Below are 20562 nucleotides of genomic sequence, written 5' to 3'. Positions count from 1 at the left end.
TCTGAATGGGAGTGGGAAGCAGAGTTGAAGTAGGTGGCTACTGGGAGATCCTCTCTGTTTTGGCGGACAGAGCAGAGGTGCTTGATGAAGCGATCCCCCAATCTGTGTCGGGTTTCACCGATGTAGAGGAGGCCGCACCGGGATCACCGGATGCAATAGATGACCCGAACAGACTCACAAGTGAAGTGTTGCCTCACTTGGAAGTACTATTTGGGGCCCTGAATGGTGGCAAGAGAGGAGGTGTAGGGACAGGTGTAGCACTTACGCTTACAGGGGTAAGTGCCAGGTGGGAGATCCGTGGGGAGGGACATGTGGATAAGGGAGTCGCGGAGGGACCGATCCCTGCAGAAAGTGGAGAAGGGTGGAGAGGGAAAGATGTGCTTAGTGGTGGGGTCCTGTTGAAGGTGGCGGAAGTTGCGGAGGATAATGTGCTGGATCTGGAGGCTGGTGGGGTGGTAGGTGAGGACAAGGGGAACTCTGTCCCTGTTGTGGTGGCGGGAGGATGGGGTGAGAGCCAAAGTGCGGGAAATGGAGGAGATGCGGGTGAGGGCATCATTGATGACAGCAGAAGGGAAACCACGAACCTTAAAGAAGGAGGACATTTGAGATGTCCTGGAATGGAAAACCTCATCCTCGGAGCAGATGCGGTGGAGACTGAGGAACTGGGAATAGGGAATGGCACTCAGGTTAGAGGAGCAACACCTCATATACTGTCTAGGTAGTCTCCAGCCCCTTGGTATGAACATAGAATTCTCCAACTTCCGGTAATTCCCTCCCCCTCCCTTCCCCTATCCCTATGTCACTCTGCCCCCTCCCCAGCTGCCTATCACTTCCCTCATGGTTCCACCTCCTTCTACTACCCATTGTGTTTTCCCCTATTCCTTCTTCACCTTTCCTGCCTGTCACCTCCCTGCTTCCCTTCCCCCACCCCTTTATCTTTCCCCTTACTGGTTTTTCACCTGGAACCTACCAGCCTTCTCCTTCCCACCCTCCCCCAACCTTCTTTATAGGGCCTCTGCCCCTTCCCTCTTCAGTCCTCATGAAGGGTTCCAGCCCGAAACGTTGTCTGATTGTTTCCACGGATGCCGCCCGACCTGCTGAGTTCCTCCGGCATGTTGTGAGTGTTGCCTCAATAGAGTGGATGTGGAGAGGATGTTTCCTATGATGGGAGAGTCTAAGACCAGAGGACACAGCCTGATAATAGAGGAGCGTCCTTTTGGAACGGAGATGAGGTAGAATTTCTTTAGCTAGAGAGTGGTGAATCTGTGGAGGCAGCTGTGTAGGCCAAGTGTTTATGTATATTTAAGGCAGAGGTTAATCAATTCTTGCGTGGACATAACACGAAGGCAGGAGATTGGACCTGAGAGGAAACTGGATCAGCCATGACGAAATGGTGGAACAGACTCGATGCACCGAATGGCCTAATTCAGCTCCTGTGTCTTATGGTTATCAGGATAAGTTAGGAGAATGAGGCTGAGAGGGATAATAAATCAGCCATGATGTAAAAGTGGAGCAGACTCGATGGGCTAATTCTGCTCTATATTTTGTGGGGCAGAGCTTGATGGCCCGAACGGCCTCACTCACACCCCTGAACAAAGCTTCTCTCACGCAGAAATAATGCGCAGGCGCCGGCCCCTGATGCTGAGGACGTCACCTGCGTGGCAAATCATCCTGCCACGAACGGCGCGGATACCGGCCGGACGATGAGCGTAATGACGTCACTAAGGTGACGGTGCCAGCTTGCATTGTGAGGTGACGTCATGTCGTAAGGCGCAGAGAGCAAGATGGCGGAGGGGGGAGAGGAGGACGCGGAGCTGCAGGAGATTCTGGAGAGTAAGAGCCGGACGGTCAGGGACGGGGACGGGGACGGGGACAGGGACAGGGTGTGCGGGTCAGACGGGCAAGGAAACATTAGTGTCCGAGTAAGGAATAATGCTGTGGTAGAAAGGGTCAGAAGGTATGACAGGAGGTGACAGGTCAGAGATCACCATTGGGGGGTAGGGGTCCTTTAAAGAGTCAAGAGGGTATCATCAGAGAGTGACGGGAGGAGAGCAATGGAGAGTGGGTGCGAGTGGGGGTAAGCAGTATGGGGGAATGATGTGGGAGGGTGAGATGGGGAAAGGGTGATGGGGAGGGGGAGATGGGGAAAGGGTGATGGGGAGGGGGGGATGGGGGGATGGGGGAGGGGGAGATGGGGAAAGGGTGATTAGGGAGGGTGAGATGGGAAAGGGTGATGGGGAGATGGGGATGGGGTGATTGGGGAGGGGGAGATGGGGAAAGGGTGATGGGGAGGGGGAGATGGGGAAAGGGTGATGGGGAGGGTAAGATGGGGAAAGGGTGATTGGGGAGGGTGAGATGGGGAAGGGGTGATTGGGGAGGGGGAGATGGGGAAAGGGTGATGGGGAGGGGGAGATGGGGAAAGGGTGATGGGGAGGGGGAGATGGGGAAAGGGTGATGGGGAGGGTGAGATGGGGAAAGGAAGATGGGGAGGGGGAGATGGGGAAAGGGTGATTGGGGAGGGGGAGATGGGGAAAGGATGATTTGGGAGGGGAGATGGGCAAAGTGTGATTGGGGAGGGTGAGATGGGGAAAGGGTGATGGGGAGGGGGAGATGGGGAAAGGGTGATTGGGGAGGGTGAAATGGGCAAATGGAGATGGGGAAAGGGTGATGGGGAGAGTGAAATGGGGAAAGGAAGATGGGGAGGGGGAGATGGGGAAAGGGTGATTGGGGAGGGGAGATGGGCAAAGGGTGATTGGGGAGGGTGAAATGGGCAAATGGTGATGGGGAGGGGGAGATGGGGAAAGGGTGATGGGGAGAGGGAGATGGGGAAACAGTGATTGGGGAGGGGGGATGGGGAAAGGGTGATGGGGAGAGGGAGATGGGGAAAGGGTGATTGGGGAGGGTGAGATGGGGAAAGGGTGATTGGGGAGGGGGAGATGGGGAAAGGGTGATGGGGAGGGTGAGATGGGGAAAGGGAGATGGGGAAAGGGTGATTGGGGAGGGTGAGATGGGGAAAGGGTAATTGGGGAGGGGGAGATGGGGAAAGGGTGATTGGGGAGGGTGAGATGGGGAAAGGGTGATTGGGGAGGGGGAGATGGGCAAAGGGTGATTGGGGAGGGGGAGATGGGCAAAGGGTGATGGGAGGGTGACATGGGGAAATGGTGATGGGGAGGGGGAGATGGGGAAAGGGTGATGGGGAGAGTGAAATGGGGAAAGGATGATGGAGAGGGGGAGATGGGCAAAGGGTGATGGGGAGTGGGAGATGGGGAAACGGTGACTGGGGAGGGGGAGATGGGGAAAGGGTGATGGGGAGGGGGAGATGGGCAAACAGTGATTGGGGAGGGTGAGATGGGCAAAGGGTGATGGGGAGGGGGAGATGGGCAAAGGGTGATGGGGAGGGGAGATGGGGAAAGGGTGATTGTGGATGGTGAGATGTGGAAAGGGTGATGGGGAGAAGGAGATGGGGGAGTGAGATGGGGGAACGGTGATTGGGGAGGGGGAGATGGGCAAAGGGTGAGTGGGAGGGGGAGATGGGCAAAGAGTGATTGGGAGGGGGAGATGGGGAAAGGGTGATGGGAGGGTGAGATGGGGAAATGGTGATGAGGAGGGGGAGATGGGGAAAGGGTGATCGGGAGGGGGAGATGGGGAAAGGGTGATGGGGAGGGGGAGATGGGGAGGGTGAGATGGGGAAAGGGTGATGGGGAGGGGGAGATGGGGAAAGGGTGATGGGGAGGGTGAGATGGGGAAAGGGTGATGGGGAGGGGGAGATGGGGAAAGGGTGATGGGGAGGGTGAGATGGGGAAAGGGTGATGGGGAGGGGGAGATGGGGAAAGGGTGATTGGGGAGAGGGAGATGGGGAAAGGGTGATTGGGGAGAGGGAGATGGGGAAAGTGTGATTGGGGAGAGGGAGATGGGGAAAGGGTGATTGGGGAGGGAGAGATGGGGAAAGGGTGATTGGGGAGGGGGAGATGGGGAAAGGGTGATTGGGGAGGGGGAGATGGGGAAAGTGTGATTGGGGAGGGAGAGATGGGGAAAGGGTGATTGGGGAGGGTGAGATGGGGAAAGGGTGATTGGGAGGGGGAGATGGGGAAAGGGTGATTGGGGAGGGGGAGATGGGGAAAGGGTGATTGGGAGGGGGAGATGGGGAAAGGGTGATTGGGGAGGGGGAGATGGGGAAAGGGTGATTGGGGAGGGTGAGATGGGGAAAAGGTGAATGGGGAAGGGGAGATGTGGAAAGGGTGATGGGGAGGGGGTGATGGGGTGGGGGAGATGGGGAAAGGGTAATGGGGAGGGGCAGATGAGGAAGGGGTGATTGGGGAGGGGGAGATGGGGAAAGGGTGTTGGGGAGGGGGTGATGGGGAGGGTGTGATGGGGAAAGGGTGATTGGGGAGGGTGAGATGGGGAAAAGGTGATTGGGGAAGGGGAGATATGGAAAGGGTGATGGGGAGGGGGCAATGGGGAAAGGGTGATGGGGAGGGTGAGATGGGGAAAGGGTGATGGGGAGATGGAGAAATGCTGAGATGTGGAGGGAGGGAGTTGGATGAAGGAGAGGAGGGAGTAAGGTGGGGGAGGGGAAGTAAGGGCGAAGGTTGTGGAGTAAGGGAGGGAGTAGGGTGGGGTAGGGAGGGAGTGGGTTTGGTAGAAGTCGTGGGGACACTGTCTGACATCATCCTGACTGAGGTGCTCTCACTTTTTCAAGGCGCTCTCAGTGATTTTGACAATACCAGTCCAGCCTCGCAGCCTGCTCACCCCAACCCAGCAGCAGCTCAGAAACCCCCATCAGGGGCCGCAACTGTAAGTTTCAGATTCATACTCAGGTGGGAGACTGCCACCAAACAACAGCAAGGAATGAGGAAAGCGTCTTACTGTGTCTAATCCATTCCAAGGATGGTGGGACGTTGTTGCACTCTGTGTCAAACCCCTGGGAGTGTGTGATGGGACAGTGTGGAGAGAGTTTCACTCTGTGTCAAACCCCTGGGAGTGTGTGATGGGACAGTGTAGACGGAGTTTCACTCTGTGTCAAACCCCTGGGAGTGTGTGATGGGACAGTGTGGAGGGGGTTTCACTCTGTGTCAAACCCCTGGGAGTGTGTGATGGGACAGTGTGGAGAGAGTTTCACTCAGTGTCTGACCCCTGGGAGTGTGTGATGGGACAGTGTAGAGAGAGTTTCACTCTGTGTCTAACCCTGGGAGTGTGTGATAGGACAGTGTGGAGGGGGTTTCACTCTGTGTCTGACCCCTGGGAGTGTGTGATGGGACAGTGTAGAGGGAGTTTCACTCTGTGTCTGACCCCTGGGAGTGTGTGATGGGACAGTGTAGAGGGAGTTTCACTCTGTGTCTGACCCCTGGGAGTGTGTAATGGGACAGTGTAGAGGGAGCTTCACTCTGTGTCTGACCCCTTTTTTTTTTAACATAATTCTTTATTACAAATGTTGGTGCTATACAATATGTACAAAAACAGTGACTAACACAATTACTTCACTACAAACAGACAATACATGTTAAACCAATATATTACCATCTTCATCAATGATGGCATTTACATCCAATGGAGCCCAACAATCCCGGAACACCTCTACGGTCGCCGTGGACTGCGCGTGTTCCTTTTCAATGTTCACCCGAGCACGAACATACCCCCTAAACATAGCCAGGCAGTCCACCCGGGGGGATCCTCCTGCCACCCTTTTCCAGGAGCCACGGAAGGCAGTTTTCGCTAGCCCCAGGAGCAAGTTGACAAGGACATCCTCATCCCTCTGTGCCCCCCTCCTTATAAATAGGGTGGGGCTAAAATGCAACCAGAAGGCGAGACGCAGCCCACGCAAATACGCAGAAAGGGGCTGCAGTCTCACACACTCCATGTACATGTGGTACACAGACTCCTCCAGCCCGCAGAAGTGACATGCGGCTGGGAGATCCGTGTACAAACTAAAGAACTTATTACAGGGCACCGCTCTATGCAGCACCCTCCACCCCAGATCCCCAAGGTGCATGGGAAGAACCCCCTCATAAAGGGACTTCCATTGGGGACCCCCCTCACCTCCAGGTGGAAAGACCGACCGCCATGGCGTGTCGGGACGGTGGACGAGGGCTAGGAAGTGGATGGTGTGGAGCAGCAGCCCATAAAGGTACCTCCTGCTTGCATCCCTGAATGGGATTGTGGGTGTTGAGGAGAGACGGCTCAGGTTGTGTGGACTCAGCTCCCGGGTAAGGCTGCGGGGCCTGGGCCCGACAACCAGCTCAGCTTGAGTCGTTCCACACACCTGAGCCGTACCGACATCCGTTGCGGCCAGGACCCCGCCCTCTGCCAGAGGAGGGGATTCCCGGCCTGAGGCAACCATGTTCCAGACTCTCAGTAGGTCCTGTTAGAAGACGGACAGACTCCGCAAAGCAGCACGGCTGACGCCTGCTGGTTGTAGCTGCATATCTTTGTGAAGACAGCAACCCCTCCGGAGGAAGAAAGTCGCCAATACGTGCCATCCGGGAGGGTGCTCGGCGTACAAGAATCTCTGCAGAGTCCTGAGGCAGAGAGCCTCTAGTCGTGTGCGTACACACACCAGCGACTGTCCGCCCTCTCCTACTGGGAGATTCAGAACCGCTGCAGAGACCCAGTGTTTCCTGTTACCCCAGAAGAAGTCCACTAATTTCCTCTGCATTCTCGCGACAAAAGGGGCAGGGGGGGCCAAGGTGACCATCCGGTACCACAACATGGAGGCCAGCAGCTGGTTTATGACCACCACCCTGCCTCGATAGGAAAGCACCCTGAGAAGGCCTGACCAGCGCCCCAGCCGGGCCATGGCTTTTGTCTCCAGGTCCTGCCAGTTTGCCAGCCAGGTCTCCCCAGAAGGACTCAGGTAGACTCCCAGATGGAGAAGGTGTCTGGTGCTCCACTCAAAAGCTCTCATCTCCTCCGGCAGGGAGTCCACCTGCCACTGGCTTACTAATAGACCGGAACATTTCGCCCAGTTGATTCACGCGGAGGATGCCGCCGAGAAAACATCTTGGCACTCGCGCATCCTCCGCAGGTCACAGGGGTCTGTCATCATGAGGAGTACGTCATCGGCGTAGGCCGAGAGGATGACCTCCATGTCCGGTTCGCGCAGAACCAGACCTGTCAGCCTTCGCCGAAGAAGGCTGAGGAATGGCTCGACACAGATCGCATACAGTTGACCAGACATGGGGCACCCCTGACATACTCCTCTTCGGAAGCGAATAGGTGCTGTCAGTGATCCGTTAATCTTAACAAGGCACTCTGCGGCAGAGTATAGGAGCCGAACTTGGGCCACAAAGTGTGGTCCGAGCCCAAAAGCCTGCAGAGTGCCCAGCAGGAAACTGTGGTCTACCTGGTCAAACACCTTCTCCTGGTCAAGAGAAAGAAACGCTGCTGGGGACCCAGTCTCCTGGAGCAGGTGGATCAGGTCCCATACTAGGTGGACGTTGTCCTGGATGGAGCGGCCCGGGACTGTGTAAGGTTGCTCAGGACGGATCACCTGTCTCATTACCGAACCAAGACGGTTGGCCATTGCCCAGGCGAAGATCTTGTAGTCCGCGCACAAGAGGGAGACCGGGTGCCAGTTCTTTAGCAGGCAGAGATCTCCCTTCTTGGGCAGTAGGACCACAACAGCTCTCTGCTGTGAGAGGGGCATTTCTCCGGTGGCTAGGCTCTCCCCTAGGACAAACCTGTAATCATCCCCCAGGACATCCCAAAAGGCCTGATAAAACTCAACACTCAGTCCACCCAAGCCAGGGGACTTACCCCTCCAGAGTTGCCGAAGGGCAGTAGACAGCTCCTCCCGAGTCAGGGGGGCGTCCAGACGCACTGCGTCCTCTGGGCTGACCTTAGGCAAATCCTTCCAGACCTCACTACACGCCTCCGCATTTGACGGATCAGGCGAGAATAAGGACCGATAGAATGAACGGACTTCATTGTTAATTCCTTCAGGGTCCGTGATGGAGGAGCCATCGGCAGCCAGCAACTCCACTAGCTGCTTTTGAACTCCCCGCCATCTCTCCAACGAGTAGAAGAAGGGTGAGCCACGGTCCAAATCCTGCAGCATTTGGATCCGTGACCTCACGTACGCACCTCGGGACTGCTGAAGCTGCAGGTTCCTTAGTGTGTCCTTCTTCTCCTGGTATTCCTGCCACAGCTGCTGGTCTCCAGCGGTCGGACCGAGGCAGGACTCCAGGTCAAGCAATGCTCTCTCAAGCCACTCAATCTCAGAGCCCCGCCTCTTTGTCGACCCCCTAGTATACTCCCGACATAAAAACCGGATGTGGGCGACGCCCACATCCCACCAGAGCTGTAGGGAGCAGAACTCTCTCCGCTTCTCCTTCCAGGAGACCCAGAACGCTCGGAACGAATCCCGGAATCGGCTGTTCTCCAGCAGTCGGTTGTTAAAATGCCAATACCCGGATCCCACCGGAGGGTGTAGTAGAATAAATTCCATCCACACAAGGTGATGATCCGAGCACGACACTGGCCGCATGGAGGACGCCGACACACGGGAGACGTAGGCCCGAGAGATGTACAGATGGTCTATCCTGGAACCTCCCTCTCTAGACCTTCTCGAGAAGGCGCGAGAGTTGGGGTGAAGGTTCCGCCAGCTGTCCACCAAGTCAAAGGAGCCGACTAGCTCCTTTAACTTTTTTGCCGATGCTGCGTCGCGTTGGAGGCCCGAGCGGTCCTCCGCCTCGAGGGTACAATTGAAGTCTCCCCGGAGGATGACGCAATCCCCAGGATCGATGGAGCTCAGCAGGGTGGACAGCCGACAGAATAGGCGCGTCTGCATCACACCGCGCCTGGGAGCGTACACATTGATAAAGTGCAATGGTACACCATCCAGGCGCACAGCCAGGTGGAGCAGATGGCCGGGCACAACGTCTTGGACTCTTACGATTTCTGGCTGGAAGGTTGGAGCCAACAAGGTCGTCACCCCGCTAGAAATGGAGCTGAGGTGGCTCACGTAGACCCCGCTCTGCCACTCCAGGAGCCAAGCCGACTCGTCCCTAGGGATGGTACGGGTTTCCTGCAGGAAACTCACTGCATACCGCCCATCCCTGAGGACTGAGAGATTGTTATGCCTGCGAAGAGGACCCCTGCTGCCGTTTACATTTAGACTAGCTATGGTAAGCTTCATGTCGGGAGTACACTAGGCCTCAGCAGCTGTGCCCATTCCGGTGAGAGCGGAGGCGCCCTTTACCACACTGTCCCGAAAGAAAGCAAGGATACCTTTTGCTTTCCGGGCTCGAGCGGTACCAGCGACACCCTGTGACCCACCATCCCCTGAAGGAGCGAGGCTGCTTCTCCCTCTGATGTCCCTTACCAGGTCATCCAGGAAAGATTTTAGTCGCCGTCTGTCGTTCCCCGACACCGCATTCCTCTTCCTCTTCCCCTTTCCCTTCCGTCTGAGGATGACTCTCAGGGACTTCACCAGCCTCGGCATGCTGGGCCAGCGAAGCGAGGCTAGTTGAGGCCGGTGCTTGGCACCCTCAGAGGTGAGAATGAAATACTTAATTTCCTCTACAGGTATCAATGGGGATTTCTCAGGAGGGATGAGGATGTCCATTGTCTCACTATTGAAGGAGTCCCCCTCCAACCCGTCACTGCAGATAGATTCCCCATCGTCTTCCCTGCATGTTCCAACAGATGGCCGCGCTTGTGACCCACACTGCGCAGTGGGTACCTCACTCATACCTGCCCGCTCCACCGTCGCATCAGTCTCAACCACATTTGCGACAGTGCAGGGACAATCCCCAGGGACTCGCTGCAAGCCATTAATTGCTGGGGTCGACATGCATAGAATATCGTCCTCCCCAGGGGGCAGGTATGAAGGGGAACCCGGCACCTTTGGTCCAAGGGATTCACAAGCAGCCTGGTGCTGAGTATGAGAGTACTTTGTCTCGTCTCCTCTTACACTATTCGATACACTTGCCTCCAGGGAGGTGCTTACTACTATGTCCTGGGTGGAGGGCTTCCGGGCTGTCTCATTTGTGCAAACAGGGCTATCACAAGCTTTCTGCACAACCACACCAGCTACCCCAGGACTGGTGGCAACATCTGGGGACTCAGGTTTACTAACATCCGCCCGGATTCCCACCCCTTCCTGGGACTCCCCCGCATCTACATCCCCTGCCCCCTTGCGGAAACATTCCCTTCTCCTCTGCACGCCTGAGGAGCACACAGGTGCAGGATTCACCGATGGGGCGGTGCTCTCTGTTTCCATCACCCCATCTGCTTGCGCACCTCCCCGAGCCCCACGCTCCACTTCAGGGCAAATGGGCGTGAGCTCTGCGGCCTCAGAGGCCGACTTCTTAGGGTGTTTGGATTTCTTCTTTGCCTTCTTACTCCGCACAGACTCCACTCCGTCCCCCACCTGAACCACAGGGAGAGGAGCAGGGACCGACCCAACCGTAGGAGTAGGGACAAAGGTAGGAGCAGGATGAGGGGCCGGGGCAGGATCAGGGGCTGGGGGCAGGGTCAGTTGCAGGCGCAGGTGGACGCTCAGGAGTAGGATCGGGGCAGAGGTGGTTGGAGCACTGGTGCCTGAAGTGGGCTCCCTCGGGTTCTGGGTGGTAGGACAGTCCCTCCGAAAGTGCCCCACCTCCCTGTACGAATGGCACCGTGGGCGCTCGGAGCTCCAGTACACCTGATAATCTATCCCCTCGTGCCGGACAGTAAACCGGCCCTCAACGTCGTCCTCCCTTTCCAGCTGCATGAATACCTGACGCTGGAAAGAGATTACGGTGCGGAGGGTGCGTCTCTTAAATTTGTGTCGGATGGCAGTTATCTCCGACCTTACTTGCCCTAAACGGGCCAGTGGGGGAAGCAGGTCCTCATTGGGAATGAAAGGCTTGACATGACCAAGCACGATACGTTGTGTGGGGGCCGTCACCAGCTCCATCGGTAAAAAGATGTTTTCTACTGTGACTCCCCTGCTTAGAGCCCTGTGCCCTAACTTTTCATTGCCTTTCCAAACTCCTTTTCGGTGGCCAAAATACCACCTTTCCCCACCAGGTCCTCCATGACCTCCGCACACTTTTCTAGTGTCATTCCAGGGCGCAAAATACATTGCACCCCGCGTTCCACCTTCACCGACCGAAACAGGGCGTTGTCCGAGGCCGGGGAGGCAGCCGCCTTTGCATAGCTCCCCGAAGGCCCGCGACTCCCTGGAGACCGGTCTGGCATGCTGGCGCTATTTCCAGTCCGCGAAGTTTACGGCGGTGCCGGTTAGAAGTCCTGGAGCAAGTCGAATAACTGGCCGGGAAAGTTTGCAGTCGACAGCACCTTGCTGGCTCAGCGCCTAAAAAGGCTCCGTCGGATTTGCAGAAACCCAGGCCGGGAGAGGTTGAAACGTCCTTTCAGATGCTCCGGCTCCTACACCGGACAAAAATCAGGAAAATAAATTAGGAGGAACGTTGCCTTGATGTTAGTCGGGGAACGACGGCGTTCGTCTCCGATTTCGGAGCGAACCAGCTTCCTGCCGAGTTGCTAACGGCCGCAGCTGGGAGCTACGCAGTTAGCAGCCGCCAACAAACCCAGTCCAAACTGGCAGTAAAACTCCACACCGAGCTTCCACACCAGCGCCGTCACTCACTCAGTCGTCCAAGAGACCTTTAGAGCCACCTCCAAAGTATTCCATGAACTTTATCCAGTAGTTTTCCCTCGATTTTTCCCAGCTCAGTCAGCACAGCTCCACTCTGTGTCTGACCCCGGGAGTGTGTGATGGGACGGTGTGGAGGGAACTTCACTCTGTGTCTGATACCGGGAGTGTGTGATGGGACAGTGTACAGGGAGTTTCACTCTGTGTCTGACCCTGGGAGTGTGTGATGGGACAGTGTAGAGGGGGTTTCACTCTGTGTCTATCCCTGGGAGTGTATGATGGGACAGTGTGGAGGGAGTTTCACTCTGTGTCTGACCCTGGGAGTGTGTGATGGGACAGTGTGGAGGGAGTTTCACTCTGTGTCTGACCCTGGGAGTGTGTGATGGGACATTGTGGAGAGAGTTTCACTCTGTGTCTGACCCTGGGAGTGTGTGATGGGACATTGTGGAGAGAGTTTCACTCTGTGTCTGACCCCTGGGAGTGTGTGATGGGACAGTGTGGAGGGAGTTTCACTCTGTGTCTGACCCTGGGAGTGTGTGATGGGACATTGTGGAGAGAGTTTCACTCTGTGTCTGACCCTGGGAGTGTGTGATGGGACATTGTGGAGAGAGTTTCACTCTGTGTCTGACCCTGGGAGTGTGTGATGGGACATTGTGGAGAGAGTTTCACTCTGTGTCTGACCCTGGGAGTGTGTGATGGGACAGTGTGGAGAGAGTTTCACTCTGTGTCTGACCCCTGGGAGTGTGTGATGGGACAGTGTGGAGAGAGTTTCACTCTGTGTCTGACCCTGGGAGTGTGTGATGGGACAGTGTAGAGGGGGTTTCACTCTGTGTCTGACCCTGGGAGTGTGTGATGGGACAGTGTGGAGAGAGTTTCACTCTGTGTCTGACCCCTGGGAGTGTGTGATGGGACAGTGTGGAGGGAGTTTCACTCTGTGTCTGACCCTGGGAGTGAGTGATGGGACATTGTGGAGAGAGTTTCACTCTGTGTCTGACCCTGGGAGTGTGTGATGGGACATTGTGGAGAGAGTTTCACTCTGTGTCTGACCCTGGGAGTGTGTGATGGGACATTGTGGAGAGAGTTTCACTCTGTGTCTGACCCTGGGAGTGTGTGATGGGACAGTGTGGAGAGAGTTTCACTCTGTGTCTGACCCCTGGGAGTGTGTGATGGGACAGTGTGGAGAGAGTTTCACTCTGTGTCTGACCCTGGGAGTGTGTGATGGGACAGTGTAGAGGGGGTTTCACTCTGTGTCTGACCCTGGGAGTGTGTGATGGGACAGTGTGGAGAGAGTTTCACTCTGTGTCTGACCCCTGGGAGTGTGTGATGGGACAGTGTGGAGGGAGTTTCACTCTGTGTCTGACCCTGGGAGTGTGTGATGGGACATTGTGGAGAGAGTTTCACTCTGTGTCTGACCCTGGGAGTGTGTGATGGGACAGTGTGGAGGGAGTTTCACTCTGTGTCTGACCCTGGGAGTGTGTGAGGGGACAGTGTACAGGGAGTTTCACTCTGTGTCTGACCTTGGGAGAGAGTGATGGGACATTGTAGAGGGAGTTTCACTCTGTATCTAACCCTTTTTTTAATATTACAAAATTTCCTTTATTACAAATTCGGTGCTATACAGTATATACAAAACAGTGACTAACGCAATTACTGCTCTATAAATAGACAATACACGTTAAACCAAAATGTTGCCATCTCTATCAATGATGGCAATTACACCCCCTGGAATCCAACAATCCCGGAACGCCTCTACGGTCGCCGTGGACTGTGCATGTTCCTTTTCAATATTTACCCGGGCACGAACATACCCCCTAAACATTGCCAGGCAGTCTACCTGGGGAGACCCTCCCGCCACCTGTTTCTAAGACCCATGGATGGCTGTTTTCGCCAGCCCCAGGAGCAAGTTAACAAGAACATCCTCATCCCTCTGTGCCCCCCTCCTTACTGGATGACCATATATAAATAGGGTGGGGCTAAAATGCAACCAGCAGGCGAGAAGCAGCCCACAAATCCGAAAAGGGGCTGCAGCCTCACACAGTCGATGTACATGTGGTACATGGTCTCCAGCCCGCAGAAGTGACATGCGGCTGGGAGATCCGTGTACAAGCTAATGAATTTATTACAAGGCACCACTCTATGCAGCAGCCTCCACCCCAGATCTCCAAGGTGCATGGGAAGAACCCCTCGTAAAGGGACTTCCATTGGGGACCCCCTCACCTCCAGGTGAAAGGACCGACCGCCATGGCGTGTTGGGACGGTGGACAAGGGAAAGGAAGTGGAGGGTGTGTAGCAGCAGCCCATGGAGGTACCTCCTACTTGCATCCCTGAATGGGATTGTGGGTGTCGAGGAGAGACGGCTCAGGTTGTGTGGGCTCGGCTCTTGGATAAGATTGAGGGGCCTGGGCCCGACAACCACCTCAGCCTGAGTCGTTCCACACACCTGAGCCGCACCAATATCCGTTGGAGTAGGGCAAGGGTCGGCCAGGACTCCGCCCTCTGCCGGAGGCAACCATGTTCCAGACTCTCAGTAGGTCCTGATAGAAGCCGGACAGACTCCACAAAGCAGCACGGCTGACGCCCACCGGTGGTAGCTGCATCTCTTTGTGAAGACAGCAGCCCCTCTGGAGAAAGGATGTCGCCAACACCTGCTATGTGGGAGGGTGCTTGGCGTACAGGAATCTCTGCAGAGTCCTGAGGCAGAGAGCCACCAGTCACGTACGTACACACACCAGTGACTGTCTGCACTCCCCCACTGGGAGATTCAAGACCGCTGCAGAGACTCAGTGTCCTGTTACCCCAGAAGAAGTCCACTAATTTCTTCTGCATTCTCGCGACAAATGGGGCAGGAGGGTCAAGGTGACCATCTGGTACCACGACATGGAGGCCATCAGCTGGTTTATGACACTGAGAAGGCCTGACCCAGCACTCCAGCCGGGCCATGACTTTCGTTTCCAGGTCCTGCCAGTTCGCCAGCCAGGTCTCCCCAGAAGGACTCAGGTAGACTCCCAGATAGAGAAGACGTCTGGTGCTCCACTCAAAAGCTCTTATCTCCTCTGGCAGGGAGTCCACCTGCCACTGACCTACTAAGAGTCCGGAACATTTCACCCAGTTGATCCTCGCGGAGGATGCCGCTGAGAAAACTTCTTGACACTCGCGCATCCTCTGCAGGTCACTGGGATCTGTCAGCATGAGGAGTACGTCGTCACCGTAGGCCGAGAGGACAACCTCCATGTCCGGTTCATGCAGAACCAGACCTGTCAGCCTTCGCCGAAGGCAGCTCAGGAAAGGCTCGACACAGATCGCATACAACTGACCGGACATGGGGCACCCCTGACATACTCCTCTTCTGAAGGGAATGGGCGCGGTCAGTGATCCATTGATCTTAACAAGGCACTCTGCGGCAGAGTATAGGAGCCGAACTTGGGCCACAAAGTGTGGTTCGAGCCCAAAAGCCTGCAGAGTGCCCAGCAGGAAACTGTGGTCTACCTGGTCAAATACCTTCTCCTGGTCAAGAGAAAGAAACGCTGCTGGGGACCCAGTCTCCTGGAGCAGGTGGATCAGATCCCGTACTAAGCGGACGTTGTCCTGGATGGAGCGGCCCGGGACTGTGTAAGATTGGTCAGGACCGATCACCTGTCTCATTACCGAACCAAGACGTTGGCCATTGCCCAGGCGAAGATCTTGTAGTCCGCGCAAAAGAGGGAGACCGGGTGCCAGTTCTTTAGCAGGCAGAGATCTCCCTTCTTGGGCAGTAGGACCACAACAGCTCTCTGCTGTGAGAGGGGCATTTCTCCGGTGGCTAGGCTCTCCCCAAGGCCATCCCAGAAAGCCTGATAAAAGTCTACACTCAGTCCATCTAAGCCAGGGGACTTACCCCTCCAGAGTTGCCGAAGGGCAACGGACTGCTCCTCCCGAGTCAGGGGGCATCCAGATGCACTGCGTCCTCTGGGCTAACCTTAGGCAAATCTTTCTAGACCTCATTGCACGCCTCTGCATTTGACGGATGTGGTGAGAATAAGGACCGATAGAATGAGTGGACTTCTTTGTTGATTTCGTCAAGGTCCGTGATGGAGGAGCCATCAGCAGCCAGCAACTCCACTAGCTGCTTTTGAACTCCCCGCCACTTCTCCAATGAGTAGAAGAAGGGTGAACCAGAGTCCAAATCTTGCAGCATTTGGATCCATGACATCACGCACGGACCTCAGGACTGCTGGAGCTGCAGGTTCTTCAGTGCGTCCTTCTTCTCCTGGTATTCCTGCCATTGACGTTGGTCCCCAGCGGTTGGACCAAATTGGGACTCTAGGTCAAGCAACGCTCTCTCAAGCTGCTCAATTCAGAGCCCCGCCTCTTTGTCGACCCCCTAGTGTACTCCCGACATAAAAATCAGACATCCCACCACAGCTGTAGGGAGCAGAACACACACACACACACACTCTCTCTCTCTCTCTCTCTCTCTCTCTCTCTCTCTCTCTCTCTCTCTCTCCTCTCTCCTCTCTCCTCTCTCCTCTCTCCTCTCTCCTCTCTCCTCTCTCCTCTCTCCTCTCTCCTCTCTCCCCTCTCCCCTCTCCCCTCTCCCCTCTCCCCTCTCCCCTCTCCCCTCTCCCCTCTCCCCTCTCCCCTCTCCCCTCTCCCCTCTCCCCTCCCCCTCTCCCCTCTCCCCTCTCCCCTCTCCCCTCTCCCCTCTCCCCTCTCCCCTCTCCCCTCTCCCCTCTCCCCTCTCCCCTCTCCCCTCTCCCCTCTCCCCTCTCCCCTCTCCCCTCTCCCCTCTCCCCTCTCCCCTCTCCCCTCTCCCCTCTCCCCTCTCCCCTCTCCCCTCTCTCCTCTCTCTCTCTCTCCCTCTCTCTCCCTCTCCCTCTCTCTCTCCCTCTCTCCCCCTCTCTCCCTCTCTCCCTCCCTCCCTCCCTCCCTCTCCCCCCCCCCACCCAGGTGACTCGGAACGAATCCCGGAATCGGCTGTCCTCCAGCAGCCGGTTGTTACAATGCCAATACCCGGATCCCACCCCTAGGGTGCAGAGGAGTAAATTCTATCCACACAAGGTGATGATCTGAACACAACACCGGCTGCAGGGAGGACGCTGACCCGCAGGGGATGTAAGCCCGGTCTATCCCGGAACCACCCCCTCTAGATCTTCTCAAGAAGGCGCTCGAGGTGGGGTGAACAGCCGACTAGCTCCTTTAACTTTTTTGCTGATGCTGGGTCGCGTTGGAGGCCCGAGCGGTCCTCCACCTTGAGGGTACAGTTGAAATCTCCCCCGAGGATGATGCAGTCCCCCGGATCAATGGAACTCAGCAGAGTGGACAGCTGACAGAATAGGCGCGTCTGCATCACCCCGCATACACATTGATAAAATGCACAGGTACACCGTCCAGGCCACAGCCAGGTGGAGCAGACGGCCGGGCACAATGTCTTGGACTCTTACGATTTCTGGCTGGAAGGTTGGAGCCAACAGGATCGCCACCCCGCTAGAGTTGGAGCTGAGGTGGCTCATGTAGACCCTGCTCTGCCACTCCAGGAGCCAAGTGGACTCGTCCCCAGGGATGGTACGGGTTTCCTGCAGGAAACTCATTGCATACTGCCCATCCCTGAGGACTGAGAGATTGTTATATCCATGGAGAGGACCCCTGCTGCCGTTTACATTTAGACTAGCTATGGTAAGTTTCATCTCGGAAGCACACTAGGCTTCAGCAGCTGTGCCCTTCCCAGTGAGAGCAGAGACGCACAACACACTTTCAACCACACTTCCCAAAAAAGCAAGAACACTTTTTGCTTTCCGGGCCGAGTGATGCCAACGCCATCCTGTAACCCACCATCTCTCGAAGGAGCGAGGCTGCTTCCCACTCCGATGTCCCTCACCAGGTCATCCAAGAAGGGTTTCATCTGTCGCCTGTCATTCCTCTTCCCTTTCCCCTTCCGTCTGAGAATGTCTCGCAGGGACTTCAGCCTCAGCATGCTAGACCAGCGAAGCGAGGCTAGTTTTGGCTAATGCTTTGCACCTTCAGAGGTGAGAATGAGCTCTTTGATTTCCTCCACAGGTATCAACAAGGATTTCTCAGGAGGGGTGAGGATATCCATTGTCTTGCTATCAAAGGAGTCTCCCTCCAACCCCTCACTACAAATAGATCCCCCAACTTCCTCCCCGTGTGTTCTAATAGATGGCTGCACTTGTAACCCACACTGCGCAGCGGGTACCTCACTCATACCTGCCCGCTCCACCGTCGCATCAGTCTTATCCACAGTTACGACAGTGGAGGGATAATCCCCAGGGACTCCCCGCAAGCCATTAGTTGATGGGGTCGGCATGTAGAGTACATCACCTTCCCCAGGAGACAGGTATGAGGTGGACCCCAGCATCTCTGGTCCTCGGGATCCACAGGCAGCCTGATGCTGAGAGTGAGAGAGCTTTGTCTCTTCTCCGCTTGCATTATTCGATACACTTGCCTGCAAGGAGGCGCTTACTACTGAGTCCTGAGTGGAGGGCTCCAGGGCTGTCTCATCTGTGCAAACAGGATTAGCACTGCCTTTATGCACAACCACACCACCTACCACAGGACTGGTGGCTACATCTGGAGATTCAGGGTTAGAAGCAACCTCCACCCAGACGCCTACCTCTTCCTGGGACTCCCCTGCATCTACATTCCCTGCCCTCTTGGGGGAAAATCCCCTTCTCCTCTTCAAGCCAGAGGAGCACACAGGTACAGGATTCACTGATGGGGCGGCACTCTCCGCTTCCATCACCCCGTCCACCTGAGCACTTCCCCAAGCCTCCCTGTCCACTTCAAGGGAAATAGGCGTGAGCTCTGCGGTCTCAGGGGCCGACTTAGGGTGTTTGAATTTCTTCTTTGCTTTCTCGCTCCGCACAGGCTCCACCCTGTCCCCCGCCTTAATCTCCCTGCATGTAGCCTCAGGATCTCCCACCTGAACCACAGGGGTAGAGGCAGGGACAGGAGCAGGGGCAGAGGTAGCTGGGGCACTGGTGCCCGAAGCAGACTCCCTAGGGTTTCGGGTGTTAGGACAGTCCCTCTGAAAGTGCCCTACCTCCCTGCACGCATGGCACCCTGGGTGCTCAGAGTTCCAATACATCTGATGGTCTACCCCATCGTGCCGGACAGTAAACTGGCCCTGAATGTCGTCCTCCCTTTCCAGCTGCATGAACACCTGATGCCCGAAAGAGATTACGTTGTGCAGGGTGCGTCTCTTAAATGTGTGTGTAATGGCAGTTCTCTCTGATCTTACTTGTCCCAAGCGGGCTAGTGGGGGAAGCAGATCCTCGTTGGGGATGAAAGCCTCAACGTGACTGAGGACAATTCGTTGCGTGGGAGCTGCCATCATCTCTATCTGTAAAAAGATGTTTTCCACCATGATCCCTCTGCTAAGAGCCCGGTGCACTAACTCATCATTCTCCAGATAAAACATTGCCTTCCCAAACTCTTTCTCGGTGGCCAAAGCACCACCTTTCCCAACCAAGTCCTCCACGGCCTCTGCACACTTTTCCAGAGTAATTCCACGACGTAAAATACATTGCACCCCGTGTTCCTCTTCCACCGTCCGAAACAGGACATTGCTGAGTCTAGAGAGGCAGCCGCCTTTGCATAACTCCCTGAAGGCCTGCGACTCCCTAAAGACTGGTCTGGCATGCTAGCGCTATGTCCGAATTGAGAAATATACGGCGGCGCCGGTTACAAGTCCTGGAGCGAGTTGAGTAACTGGCCGGAAAAGTTTATACTCAACAGCAGCTTGCTGGCTCGGCGCCGGGAAAGGCTCCGTCAGTCCTGAAGAACTCCCAGGCCGTGAGAGGTTGAGACATCTCAACAGACGCTCCAGCTCCTACACCGAATGAGAATCACAATGATAAAGGAGGAGGGACGTTGTCCCGATGTCAGTGGGGGAACAACGGCGTTTGTCTCCGGTTTTTAGAGTGAAACGGCTTCCTGGCGAGTTGCCAGCGGCCGCAGCTGGGTGCTACACAGCAGCCGCCAACAAACCCAGTCCAAACTGGCAGGAAAAATTCCAAACGAACCTTCCACACTAAACCAGCCACTCACTCACATGTCCAAGAGACATTTCAAACCATCTCCAAAGTATCTCACTAACTTCATGCAGTAGTTTTTCCTCGATTTCTCCCAGCTCAATCAGAACAGCTCCACGCTGCGTCTGACCCTGGGAGTGTGTACTGGGACAATGTAGAGGGAGTTTCACTCTGTGTCTAACCCTGGGAGTGTGTGATGGGACAGTGTGGAGGGGGTTTCACTCTGTGTCTAACCCTGGGAGTGTGTGATGGGACAGTGTGGAGGGAGTTTCACTCTGTGTCTAACCCTGGGAGTGTGTGATGGGACAGTGTAGAGGGAGTTTCACTCTGTGTCTGACCCTGGGAGTGTGTGATGGGACAGTATAGAGGAAGTTTCACTCTGTGTCTGACCCTGGGAGTGTGTGATGGGACAGTGTAGAGGGAGTTTCACTCTGTGTCTAACCCTGGGAGTGTGTGATGGGACATTGTAGAGGGAGTTTCACTCTGTGTCTGACCCTGGGAGTGTGTGATAGGGCAGTGAAGAAGGAGTGTCACTCTGTGTCTGACCCCTGGGAGTGTGTGATGGGACAGTGTAGAGCAGGGGTCCCCAACCATTTTTGCACTGCGGACCAGTTTAATATTGACAATATTCTTGCGGACTGGCCGACCGGGGGTGGGGGGGGGGTTTGGTGGTTGTCAATCACGACCAGAATATAGGTGATAAGTCAACTATAAGTCACTTATAAATGGCTAATACACTCAATTTCGTTTCTAAAGGTATTTATCTAATGAATTTAACATTAAACACACAGCGCATATTTTCCTCGCATGAATATAGTGATAAGTCAATTATAACAGTGGTCCCAAACCTCCAGGCTGTGAAGAATGCAGTGGTACAGCGGTAGCCGGAATGCACCCAGCACACCTTTAAGAAAAAAGCCGAAATAAACAAGCTAATTG

At 55.6% G+C, this 20562-nt stretch overlaps 1 protein-coding gene across 2 annotated transcripts in view; it reads left to right on the top strand.

Annotated features, from left to right (window-relative positions):
• The first annotated feature begins 1735 nt into the window (after positions 1-1735).
• pex19 (peroxisomal biogenesis factor 19) overlaps positions 1736-20562 on the top strand; it is a 45447-nt gene continuing 26620 nt past the window's right edge. For both annotated transcript variants that reach the window (XM_063043615.1, XM_063043614.1), the window contains exons 1-2: positions 1736-1833; positions 4700-4794. In XM_063043615.1, coding sequence (XP_062899685.1) covers positions 1785-1833; positions 4700-4794 — 144 coding nt within the window. In that variant the 5' untranslated portion in view covers positions 1736-1784. The remainder of the gene's footprint in view (positions 1834-4699; positions 4795-20562) is intronic.

The sequence above is a fragment of the Mobula hypostoma genome, chromosome 3 (genome assembly GCF_963921235.1).
Source record: "Mobula hypostoma chromosome 3, sMobHyp1.1, whole genome shotgun sequence".
Taxonomy (NCBI): Eukaryota; Metazoa; Chordata; class Chondrichthyes; order Myliobatiformes; family Myliobatidae; genus Mobula; species Mobula hypostoma.
The sequence above is the reverse complement of the archived record's forward strand: the minus strand, read 5'-3'. Positions and strand labels throughout refer to the sequence as shown.